Source organism: Centroberyx affinis, unplaced genomic scaffold (assembly GCF_046629955.1).
Source record: "Centroberyx affinis isolate AG114_WGS23_722 - 3 ecotype Tasmania unplaced genomic scaffold, CSIRO-AGI_Caff_v1 ptg003299l_1, whole genome shotgun sequence".
NCBI classification, from domain to species: domain Eukaryota; kingdom Metazoa; phylum Chordata; class Actinopteri; order Beryciformes; family Berycidae; genus Centroberyx; species Centroberyx affinis.
The window spans coordinates 88392-101958 of record NW_027281309.1 but is presented as its reverse complement, the minus strand read 5'-3'; the positions used below and the strand labels follow the sequence as shown (position 1 = coordinate 101958).

Genomic DNA, 13567 nt, shown 5'->3' with positions numbered 1-13567 from the left:
AGCTAACTCTGGTGGAATTACTTTTAATTGTGCGCTGGCCCTGCAAAAATAAACAATAAAATAAATAAACGTATGTAGATTATTTAAAGAAGATATTGCATGATTAGGTGAGCTTTCATTTTACTTTAAAAAAAAAAGATTCAGATGAGATATCTGGCAGATTATTCCATGGTTCTCGGTCAACTTTCCCCCGATTAAAGGTAAAAACAAGACAGGTCCAATGACAAAGGGAAAGCTGAAAGTAAATTATTCATTATTATTCATTAATTATTAATGAATCATTAACTATCTTACAAAATATTGACATTTTCGAGAAGGTAATTATCTTTGTTTTTTAAATATTAATGATTGTGGTCATATCTTTCTCCAAAATGCATAAAAAGTGTTTTTTAATGAAGATGTCTAAACTGCTTCAAGATTTTCTTTATCCTGGTGTCTCTTTGAATACACACACACACACACACACACACACACACACACACACTCCCTCTTCCCCTATTATATCATTATCATCATCTGCATCCAGGTTATTCTAATGTATTTTAATTCTGTTACTTGTTATTTCTGAGTTTTGGTTCTCTGCTGAGTCACTGCCGTCTGTGTTTTTTAGTCTTTTCTCTTCCTCTCTTTCGGGGTGAGATGCTTTAATAAGCCCCTCAGGGTGTCTTTGTCTCACTCGCAGAGTTTGTATTTCTTTTTTTGCCTCTCTCTAGTTTTCAGTGTTTATCGTTCGTGCAAAGCACCAACACATTAATCTTTCATATGGAGAGTCTATAGTCTGTGCTGTTGTTTTTCCTCATTCTTTCTGTCCTCTTCTTTCATGTCTTTGAACTTTCAGGATAGTCATTTCATCTACTCCTTCAGCCCAGTTCCAGGCATCAACAGACTCTTCATCCGTCTGGCAGAGGCACCGACAGCCAAGGTGACACACAGGCACACACACACACACACACACACACACACACACACACACACACACACAATTGCAAACAAGACACACAAACCTCTGCAGCCAATTTGAGAATAAAGCTGAGGAAGTAAGACATTCCGTTCTCAATCAGTGCAACAGACAGAACTTTACATTTTTTTGACACTGTAGACATTTAGCTGACACTAGTATCAGTGTTTTGTGATCACATTGGACCCTTCTTTTAACACACTTTTTGAACACATCACCGGTTTGGTTGCGGCAGGCGCGTCTCCCTAGAAACCATACAGCTCAGGTTTAGAATGGGGGGCGTTTGGTGGTTGAACATAGTTGAACATGTCTGAACTTCAGTATGTGCTGACCCAGCTGGTTGGACCGCTCTGCTGTCGATGTGGAAACAGCCCTTGAAACTCGGCACAGCTCTCGGGACGAGATGATCAAACTGTCGCCGCTCTGTTCCCCGGCAGGAAGTCATGAACCTTCATCCGTTTTAAAAACTCATTTGTGCCTACCTCAATTAAAATTTTGAATAATGTTGCTTGAGGCTGCAGGGGTTGTGCGATAGTTTCATGGTGTTCTTATCACTCGTTGTGAAATATGTGCAATTTGTGTAATATGTGCAATATGCGCAATGTGTAATTTGTGGTTGTGATTTGCTACAGTATGGGTTGCTTTGTTATACATTGTTGTTTTTTTACTATTACTACTATGGAGGCAGTTATATGTGTGCAGCATTTGAGTCCAAGACAAATTTCCCCACTGGGACAATAAAGTATATTGTATTGTATTGTATTGTATTGTATTGTATTGTATTGTACAGTACTGTGCAAAAGTCTTAGGGACCTTAGATTTTTTATATAAATTTCTTAGAAGTCTTCGATGTTAATTTGTTTTCTGCATTAGTGTGTCAGTAGACTGCTGTTTATTGTAAATTTTTGATATTCAGAAACTTTTCATTTCATTAGTTTTGAAAGCATCTTCGCTTTATGGATTTCTTTGACATATGCCTAAGACTTTTGCACAGTACTGTATATTGTATCCTGTTTCAGAGTGGACTCCTCGTCCTCTGCTTCAGCAGAAAGCACATCGCTAACTTTCTCTTGCTCATTTTATTTTCAACAATGTTATCCCCTGTTTTACTTGGGGTTGGCTAGCTAACTCTAATTAGATAGCTTGCAGGTTGTCAAAGTTTGTGTTGCATAGCAACAAGAATGATGTAACGCTCCTTTTGCCACTTGAGCTCTTGGTCTCCGTTATGAGCGACGCTCACAGCTGAGCTTTGCATCTGAGCAAGAGAGGAAAGATCACAACCTCAGAAGAATAGTGGTTAGAAGAAAGTAGTTTAAAAGCCTAAAATTCTCCAAGCAACCAGTAACAAGGAGGTCAAAGGTCAGAGCCACAGCGCCCTGACAGCATTCCTGTGACTCTGCATTGAGAGAGAAGTGCTAGAAAAAGAAGTAAGGCCTGAAAAGAAATTAGAGCTGAGGACAGACGTTTTGAGTGGATCCTAAAATGTACTTTGAGCCACGCTGTACCAAGACAGCCTCTGTAGAGGAGTCTCCTCATTAGAAGCTGTTAAGGCAGCGGCTCTCTGCCTTGTTTGACTTTAAAGAAGACTAATATACTCAGAATACATCAGACAAACAACTGCACTCTTTGAAGAGCGAGATGTATTCAACATGTCTTGTTCTGCTTTTATTACATTGAAATGAATTCCAGTTTCTTTGTCCCTCAGCCTCACTGTGGTGTCTCTGTACCTCACTTCCCACAGATCACCTGTCAATCAAACAGTGTGGGCGGAGCTTGGACTTTCTGTTGATACCATTTGAGTTTCTCTTTTCTTTGTCTGTTCAGCCATGGTGGCTATCGCTGCTCATGCTAACTACCCAGTTCTTCTTCTTCTGTTGATTACAAACAAACTGGAAATGTAAAACATATCACTTCCTGTGTGGCAGAGGATTTTTCCCAGGAAAGAGCTACCAGACACCGGCTGTTTAGAACAGACAATGGAGAAGCTTTATGAACTGGATATAGGCTGAATCACTGTTGTGTACCGGGCAGGCAGAGAGAGAGGAGCAGAACAGACATTTATTTACATGAAAATGTTGTGGATTATCACTTAAACACTGCTGACGGATTTTTTTTTTTATCTTTCCTCAGGTGAAGCTTCTCATCTGCGCGTACAGAGTCCAGCTGCAGTGATGACATCACAGGTCACACCAATCCTGGCCAGCAGGAACACAGCGAGACACACACACACACACACGCCAGACACACACACCGAGGAACAGCTCAGATTCTTCGCCAGGCTCGTTGTCATCTAAAGGAGGGAGAATTCATCGGACCCTCCTCACCGTGAAGTGAAACTACAAGCCGTCTGAAACACCGTTTCTCACCGCCTCAAGAACTTGCAGCTCATTGTTGACATGTGGATCCTGTCCAGACCGCGGCTCCAGGCTCCAGCCTCCAGGCTCCAGGCTCCAGCCTCCAGGCTCCAGGCTCCAGGCTCCAGGCTCCAGGCTCCAGCCTCCATGCTCCAGGCTCCGGCCTCCGGGCTCCGGGCTCCGGGCTCCGGCCTCCATGCTCCATGCTCTATGCTCTATGCTCCATGCTCCATGCTCCATGCTCCAGGCTCCAGGCTCCAGGCTCCAGGCTCCAGCCTCCAGCCTCCAGCCTCCAGCCTCCATGCTCCAGGCTCCAGGCTCCAGGCTCCAGGCTCCAGCCTCCAGCCTCCAGCCTCCAGCCTCCAGGCTCCAGGTCAGGCTGGATACGCAGCACAAATCCAAGGAAACTCTGTAATACTTGACGGCCCCGTCCATTCGTTGCCGATCCCATCGCTGAACACAAGATTCTGGCTGGAAGGAGGCGGGTCGCTCCCTCTTCTCCCGCTGCAGTGACTCCTGAAGCCCTCCTGGCTCGTGCCTTCCTCCACCTTCCTCCAGCTTCTGTGAGCGTGGACGTGACATGATATGATATGACATATATATACGTGTGTGTGTGTGTGTGTGTTCATGTGTTTGTAAACCTAGCTCGTGTGTACGTGTGTGTAGATCTACGATGTGCTGTTTGCAGTCTGGATGCGTTTGAAAGAATGTGAGGAGGGGTTTTTCCATCACTGTTTGTATTTTTATTGTTTTTTCTTGGACCAAGCAAATGCTTAGCCCACTCATGTTGTTTTGGTAAAATGTTACTGTACAGTGGCCTTATTTCAGTGTATTCATCTGTGTATCAGAGTTTTCTTCTCATCAGGGTGGAAAAAGCCTCTGAAGCAGCATTTAGAGCATCATGGGACACTAAAACTCTCCACTGAAATACAGACTGATGAGATGAATTACGGTTAGCAGCTTGTTGAGACACACATGCACACATTAATACAGTGTAAGACACCTAATGAACAAATCACATGACAATATCACTACAAAAGTGTACAGATGTAATCGTTTGCACTCCTTGAAAATACATTCTGTAACGGAGAGATTTTCATTCAGTCCTTGCACAGTATTTTTGTGTACTTTTCAAATACTTTTCCAGAGGTGAACACACTGGAGTGAGGTCACTGCTACGTAAAGCGTCACCAATCTTTTAATGAATGAAGAAGAAATGTTCCTTTTGCCTTCCTTCACAGAGTTGCTGATTATATTTTCTGGTCTGTACATATGCATATATATATATACAGTTATAGAGTGTCATCGGTGGGTTGATGACTGCTAATGTTTTGTTGCTTTATTTTATTTTATTTTTTTTTGTGCCACCGTAGGAGTGGGTGAAGTTGCTTAGATCTCACCAATCAATTTTGTCATTTAACTGACGTTTTCTACCTGTCTTGATTCTTTGTAAATTACAACATGCAACAATACTTAACGCAAAGAACAAGACTCCTGCGAACCCAACAGGCAAAAACAACAGATTCCCGCATTCAGTGTTGTTTGCAGGAAAATATCGTTGTCTCCCTGTTTTTTGTAATGGGATGCAGACGTGGGAGTTTTATGTGTGTGTGTGTGTGTGTGTGTGTGTGTGTGTGTGTTGGGTAAATACCTGACTAATATCCTTGGGGTAAACAGCAGCACGTCCATGATGATAATCAGTACCTCAAAGATAGCTGTTTTAAAGTTCAATGCTCAGTTCATCCATAAATTAGAAGAGAATGCACATCCCAATTATATCCTGTGTGGTATACGTTTTTCCTTTTTTTTCCCTAAAGTTCAGCGCTCCCCTTTCTTTAAACCTTAACACCAGCTACTTTCAACCTGGTTCCTTGTTTGTCCTAAATCCAAAATCGCACCAGCTGTTTCACTATAGAGCTTCTTCAATCCTAACAGGCCAATGGACGCTCCAGAAATCAACCACAAAAACAACCACGGCATGTCTTGCTGTCCGTATTGATGTTTACACTATGAGATGTGTATGTATTTAATTTTCACTGTTTATTTTGCACTACTTTATACAGCGGAGGCACACAAGAAATCTCATTGTACCCTATTGAGCGGTGAGACGGAGAGTAAACAAGGAAGTGCTGAAGCAACGGCCAAGGCAGAAACAAAACTACGAGAAAGGCAAGACTTTCACTCTTTCACTTCATCTTTTTACCAACCTGTCTCATTACAGATTGAGCAGTCAACATCTTGAAAAAGTCATGCTTCGGGTGCTTTCATGGTTGATTTTTTGAGCGTCCATTGACCTGTTTGGACTGGACTGACGAGCCACAACTTGGCAAGCAAGACGCAAGTAGCTCTATAGCAGTGATTCTCAACCTTTTTCATATCAAGGACCCCTAATTTAGTCCACATTAGAGCCACGGACCCCCATTTGGACAGTCCACCATTGAGATTTTGTCTCTCGGACCCAAATCTGAGAATATTTTTATTGTTAGATATGATTTTGTCCAGAATCCCATGACGATCTGTATTGTAGGTAGAGAGATAACAGAGAAACTATGATCAAAACAGTCATTCTTCTACATTCTCTAGTTGTGTTCTTGTAAATGAAGTTTAACGATTCATCGATTTGCTGGGGACCCCCTCAAGGACCCCTGGTGATCCCCGGACCCCACGTTGAGAACCCCTGCTCTATAGTGAAGCAGCTGATCCGATTCTGGCAGAACTGATCAGTATGATGGAAAAAGATGAAGGAACACTGGGTCCAGGTTGATGATGGTCGGAGTTACACTTTAAACAACGAGGATATAAAGCCTCTGTCTCTCAGAGCAGGAGGGCTGAGTGATTATCACCGCCGTCCCGTTCAGGGACGATCTGAAAGCCAAAGATGATTCCAGGTCAGAGCTCCAAACTGTCAAGGCAATTTTCAGAACAAATGCGAGAACAGCAGCATCTCTTCATCTTTGTGTTGCTGATATAGTCTTACCCTCATGGATTTCTGACTAAATTGCCAATCCCTATCCCCCCTCCCCCGAAGGCAAGACTGTTCCCCTACATCGCCTCTAGAACGAACCCATGTCCGATCACCTTCCTCGGATCTGCCTGACGGACATCTGGGTCTGTGTGTGTGTTTGCCTTCCTGCAGATAGAAGTGTGTATGAAAGAGTGATGTGGATGTTTTCTGTTGACCCTGCAGCCTGACACCGCCCGCCCCGAGGCCGTGTCTCTACCCTGAATAAAATGTGTACATATGTTTCCATATCGGTTCCTCTGTCTCGTGGTCATTCATCGTTCAGACTTCAGGTTTTGATCAGGTGGGATGTGGGACACGGGTTTGAATCCTGCATATCACTCCATCCTGTATTTAAAGCTGCACTAGGTGAGACTTTTATTTAAAGGTCCCATATGGTGTAAAACAGGATTCCCCTCTCTGTGATGATAAAGGAGTTGGATGATCTATCTAAACACGGTGAAATTATTAAAACGCACGGTCGCCAACTAAATCCACACAATCCATATTAGTGCAGCGAGCCTCTAAACGAGCCGTTTGGACTTCCATAACTTTGTAGCGTCACAAAGCTTTGCTCATTATCATTTTTGTAAGAAATAATAGACTAACAAAGTGTTTTTTCCAAAGCGGTTGAGCGGCTGTCATTGTTTATTATTGGAGAGTTTTCCCTACCTGTAGCCGCGGCGTCTCGTGTTGCACTCTCGAAACGGTTAGCCAATCGGAACAGAGGGATCGTTAATATTAATGAGCCTTAAAGACACAGCAACAGAAACAGCCTGTTCTTGGTAAGGCTCAGAGAGATGCTGGAAAATGAATGTGGAAAAATGGACCTCAAGACACAAAATAAAACACTGGAAAGTAGAATACGGGACCTTTAAAAACCCAATATTATCAAAAAAGTTTGCGCTCTTGACTCAAGGCTTACCAAGGAGTGGGCCAGGTGCGAGAGGCCGGCATAACAGTCCAATGTAATCAGAAAAAGCCTGCACACTGACAAAAACTATTGAGGCTCATTGGATGCAAAAATAGATGATTTATTTACATAGTGAAAAAAAGTGACTAAGTGAGAAAAAAGGTGTCACACCATCATCAGCACTACTTCCATGTTTTTCATGTTGGCTCTAAATAGGCAACCAGCCTATTAGCGGTAGCCAATAGGACTGAGGCTGATGGGTGGAATCAATCAGTCAATCAGCCCATTAGCCATATTGTGGCCAAGAGGCCTACAAGGAAATACACACAACCCATACAAAAATATATATACAGATAATCATAGATTAAGAATAGATCAAACATTGTTATACTATCTACGAAGAAGAAATAGGTTGGCTTATAGAAGAATGTCAGATACAATTCACATACAGGACTTAGTCCATGAATACATATTACAATAGGCAGCTATACAAGTATACAAAATAATCTATGACAAATCCACAAGGATGGAGGGCACGGCTACAGAATAAGGCCCTGGGGAGAGAGAGAGATAGTCAAGGGGTTACAGAAAGCACGAGAGAGACAACTCTTCATTAAGACCCTCTGGATGTAGTGTCTTCATATAGAAAATCCATTTACATTCAGATTTAAGCAGTCTCTGATCAATATCACTCCGGTACGTGTTTTAGAAATCTGTTGAATGACACAAAATGAAAGTGTTGAGACAAGATGACTGGCTTCATGAAAATGTCTAGCAACGGATGATTTAGAATCATTTCTCCGTATGGCACTTTTGTGTTCTATGATGAATCTCTTATATTCCTAGCTCTGTAGTGAGAAAAGAGAGGAGGATCAGAGAACAATTTCTTACAAACAGGATCTACAGATAGAATATCCCAGTGTTTTCTAACAATGCCCTTGATATCCTCACTAAGAGGAGAATAGGTAGTAGCACAAACACATGAATGATTCTTTACAGATTACTTTTTCAAGGAGGTAGGATGAGAACTTGTGGCATGGAGAATGCTGTTTTTGTCTTTAGGTTTAGTGTAGAGGGTGGTAGAGATCTGATTATCTTGAATACTCTATGCTCAACACTGAACTTGATAGTAGGGGTCATACTGTTTAGATATGATACAAATTCATGCAGTGTGTCTAATGGGCCTTTCCATAGAAGAAAACAGTCATCAATGTGTCTCTTGTACATAAGAATATGGTCAGAAAAAGGGTTATTTTGTAGAACAAAATGATTTTCCAAATATCCCATGGACAGATTAGCAAAACCAGGACCAAAACTAGAACCCATAGAGACAGTCAGGACAAGATCAGCCATGGATACCAGAAATTCTGTAGGTGGGTCATGGGAAGGCCTAAGATCTAAGAAGTGCCTAAGGGCCTCAAGGCCCTCTACATGGGGTATATTGGTGTATAATGAGACGACATCCACAGTGACGAGATATACTTCAGATGAAGTGGCTTGAATAGTGTTGGTTAAACACTTAATAAAATCCCCTGTGTCTTTCAAATAAGATGGAAGTTGCACCACAAGGGGACGCAAGCATCTGTCAAGATATATAGATGAAGGTTCTAACAAACTATCATTACAGGCTACTAGGGGCGACCATGAGGTTTTTCCAAGGACTTGTGTACCTTTGGGAGAGCATACATGATGGATGTAGTGGGATAGTCCTTTGTCAAGAACTTAAGCTCAGACCGAGAGATGTAGCCCTCTGTGAAGGACTCAAAGAAAATAATCAATTTCTTGTTTAAATGTCACTGTAGGATCCCTATCCAATTTGGTGTAATAAGAGGCATCCGAAAGTTGAGAATGTATCTCGTCATCACAGCACTTTTTATCCATAAGAACTAGGCCACCACCCTCATCGGCAGGTTTCCAAACTGTGTCCTTCATTCTACTCATAGCTGTTAACATTTCTCTCTCTCCTGCCTTAGGATCCCTCTGTTGAGTTGTAAACAATTTGTCAATGTCCCTTTCAACCAATTTACAGAACGTCTCAATACAGGCATTAGTCATAGGAAGACAAAAAGTACTCTTAAGACGTAACGGAGGTTGTTGGGAAGGTGCATCAGGGGGTGTATAGACCTGCACATTATCTTTGTTGTAAAAGTATTTAAGTTTAACAGAACGAAAAAACTTAAACATTTCAACCCTGGTAGGAAAGGGGTTAGCGGGAGAAGAGGGAACATACGACAGACCTTTGTTCAACATGAGGTGTTCAGAGTCCGATAGGGTATGGTCAGTAAGATTGAAGATCAGTTCCTGGTTTGGCCCCTCGTGGACGACTTGGTGCTTGGTCTTGGTCTTCTCCCTCTCCTAAAAAATCCTGGTCAGAGTCTGATGGATATTCAGATGTACTGGAGCCAGAGGTGAACCGGACCTGCAGACCGTAAGACAACAAGCACTTTTACCAGTCATACCACTTCTAAGACCTATGACATTAGACAATGCCTCACATGCACATCTGCTGGAGTCATATACCTTCTCTCATGTCCATGTGGGCTGCAATACATAGGAAAAACAAACAAGCCTGTAAAGACACGCATCATAGAACACAAAAGTGCCATATGGAGAAATGATGCTAAATCATCCGTTGCTAGACATTTTCATGAAGCCATACATCCTGTCTCAACACTTTCATTTTGTGTCATTCAACAGATTTCTAAAACACGTAGAGGGGGTGATATTGATCAGAGACTGCTTAAATCTGAATATAAATGGATTTTCTATATGAAGACACTACATCCAGAGGGTCTTAATGAAGAGTTGTCTCTCTCATGCTTTCTGTAACCCCTTGACTATCTCTCTCTCTCCCCAGGGCCTTATTCTGTAGCCGTGCCCTCCATCCTTGTGGATTTGTCATAGATTATTTTGTATACTTGTATAGCTGCCTATTGTAATATGTATTCATGGAGTAAGTCCTGTATGTGAATTGTATCTGACATTCTTCTATAAGCCAACCTATTTCTTCTTAGTAGATAGTATAACAATGTTTGATCTATTCTCAATCTATGATTATCTGTATATATATTTTTGTATGGGTTGTGTGTATTTCCTTGTAGGCCTCTTGGCCACAATATGGCTAATGGGCTGATTGACTGATTGATTCCACCCATCAGCCTCATTCCTATTGGCTACCATCAGTAGGCTGGTTGCCTATTTAGAGCCAACATGAAAAACAATGAAATAGTGCTGATGATGGTCTGAGGACTGAAACGTTCACCTTTTTTCTCACTTAGTCACTTTTTTTCACTATGTAAATAAATCATCTATTTTTGCATCCAATGAGCCTCAATAGTTTTTGTCAGTATGCGGGCTTTTTCTGATTATATTGGACCTTTAAAAATCCACCCATTGTATCAGCGTCCCAACCCCACTAACCGAGACGCTGTAGATTCACCCTTTCCTCTGGATGTTGTCTTCTTCCCTTGAGTTGAGGGGGGAATCCCCAAAATGCCCGGAAGAAAAATGGCTGACAAAAATAGTAGATTTCTGTTCCAACTTCTGTTAAACAAGGGAGCATTTATTCTCCCTTGTTCCTCGTTTTTCCTCCTACAAATTCCAACTGTGCATATCCTATAAATGTAAGCTGATTGGGAAGCTTAGAGTTTTGAGATTCTGCATTTAAATTTTTCATAATGCTGCACCGTTTGAAAGTGGACAGGTTGTCAAAAGATGCAGCATTTAAGTATTTCAATAACCCAATATCCTCAAAAAGTCTTTATTGAGCCATAGACTAAACAAATTTAGTTGCAGACAGTTTTATTTGGTTTGAGAGTAAAACTTCTCGCTCCTTGTTTCTCAGAGTAAATGTATCGGACTTCCTGTTCAGTTCTGACTTGTGTTGATCCCTCGCCTGTTTTCCCTCACTGAGAGGCAGGAGGGTTTCCTTGTAGTATGTCAGTCGTTTCGTCACTAGAGGGCCCACTGGAGGGAAGACATCAAGGGAAGACTGCTGATCTTGATCTGAGCGAAGCCCTCAGGTCGCTTCTGCACACCGGAAATAACGAATCAGAACTTCAGAGTGAAATCCAGTCGGTCTCCTCAACAGCAGCAGAGAAAGCTGGACTCAGCAGCGTTAGATCTTCTCCCCTCTCGTCTCTTTGGTTTATAAAGCTTGCTGGCATTTGGAGCCGCCAATGTGCAAAGTTGCAGCTTTAATGTCACGTTCCATTGCGTCAGGTGTAGTAAAGCAGGAATGCCTTGAAAATAAAAATGATATGCTGGAATAAAAATTTACAGTATCCATAGTACATGGGGCTCTGTGCCAATAAAAAGACTTTCCATCCCCCTCACACATACAGATGGAAGTCAAATACATTTCTGTCTAATTCATCTAAGCCAGAGGTGTGACCTAGTCAACTCTGCTCGAGCCCCAAGTCAGTCTCAAGTCTTCAGGTACAAGTCTCAAGTCAAGTCCCAAGTCTAAATGTAAATTACCAAGTCAAGTCCATGTCATTAATGTCAAGTCTCAAGTCTAAATGTAGAACAGCAAGTCAAGTCAGAACAAATCAAGAGACCAGTATCAATTTAATATCTTAAAGAAAACAGAAAATCTAGGACTTTTCAATGCAATATGGTTTTAATAGGATAAAAACTTGGTAAGAGCATCATGAGTTTGATTTCTATAATCAGTTTCAACTTCAATAAATTCAATCATTCCATACAAATTCAGAAAACAGAATTTAAATTCAGTCGTCTGCTGGAACAAATCTCATCACTTTCAATCTAAGTCATTTACACAAACACAAGATCTCAAGTCAAGACTTTAGAAACCTTTTCAAGTCATCAAAGTACAAGTCAGAGTCAAGTCCCAAGTCACCAGAACCCAAGTCAAGTCAAGTCTCAAGTCTTCTCTTCATGCATCAAGTCTCAAGCAATTACAACTGTGACCTGAGCCCAAGTCATGTGACTCGAGTCCCCGCCTCTGATCTGCTGAAGCTGAACAGCGGTAAGGAAGAAGATGTGCCTTCAGGTTGTGTGTCTTCTTGCAGCATTGTGGGTTCAAGTCCGGCCGTGAACATTTCTGGGGGTGGGGTGGAGGGTTGGGGGGATGCATAAATCATACATCAATAATAGCCCAAGATACAGAGTATCTTGACACCCTGCTCCTGCTGGATTTCTTTATTAGTTATTCATGAATCTGACTTATGAATCATGAATATGGAGATAGTTCAATTTATAATCCAATGTTACTGAAGATGAAATTGAAGACTTTAATTGTTGGCTGTGTGGGTTTGTTTGTGAGATTTTGGGATGTTAGTTAGCAACCTGCCAATTGCATTGATATGGAATAATGTCTCTTGTCTTGATTTGGTACCAGAAGTATTTCAGCATCATGCTGTTAGTCATGTGCAGAGCCAGAAGAGAGTGTCATGTGGAAAAAGAAGGAGAAGACAGATTGAGCAGCGAGCAAAATGGCTTTGACCTCCATATTCAAGCTGAGTATTAATTCACTGCATTAAATATGTCCTTTATTTAAAAATACTTACATTTATTTTATAAAAAAAAAAAAGGGCCCAGAGCAATATTCTTTCAGGGGGCCCAGAGTTCCTAGCCACGTCCCTGCAGGTGCTTTAACTATGGCATTACATCTAAAAAGAGATGGATATGTATAGAAGAGATCTTTAGTGATTATTGTAAACATCTTACTTTTCAAAAAATGTCAACCCTCCTGTTAATGTACTCAGTTGAATGCCAGTAGCAGATATCACTGTCATATGCATACCTTGTCTGGATAATCAGTTCAGTGAATTTGATCACCTGCTTTGTCCCTATGTCTGATAAGATGGTGAACTCTGTAGTTTGAATGCTGGTCCAATATCAGTAGATAGTCTTTTCCATTCAGGTGGAATATACAGTATCTCCCTTCTGGCTTGCTGTGTGGTCAGTGGGCCTCTCCTCTGTTGTATCTATGAAGCCGATGTGTTTTTCATCTCTATCTCTCAGACTGCCTTAGTTCCTTTCAGCAAGACCAGTTTACCACACCTGGTTCCTCCTGTGGTTCACTCAGCCTCATCTGTCTTGGCATCTAGATCTTTTCCATCGCATCTCATAGTATCTCATCCTTCTCAGTCTCAGTTTCTATCAGTCTCTGACTTTAATGTTGGTTTAATGAACTTTATACAGGCTGAAACTATGCTGTCACTTGGCTGGCAGGGTGGCGCCTCCTGGACCTGAACTTTGATTTTTTTGATGTTAATAATAATGGAATAATGGGAAACAGTGGCTACGATTGGTTGGAAATTTAGAAAACATTCGACATGATGGGCTTCTCAAGGTGCCACATGGGAGGAAAACTT

General features: G+C 41.7%; 1 protein-coding gene across 1 annotated transcript in view; it reads left to right on the top strand.

Moving 5' to 3' along the window:
• mphosph8 (M-phase phosphoprotein 8) overlaps nt 1-3405 on the top strand; it is a 32924-nt gene extending 29519 nt beyond the window's left edge. The window contains exons 13-14 of the mRNA XM_071538577.1: nt 839-922; nt 3089-3405. Coding sequence (XP_071394678.1) covers nt 839-922; nt 3089-3130 — 126 coding nt within the window. The 3' untranslated portion in view covers nt 3131-3405. The remainder of the gene's footprint in view (nt 1-838; nt 923-3088) is intronic.
• Nucleotides 3406-13567: the final 10162 nt, after the last annotated feature.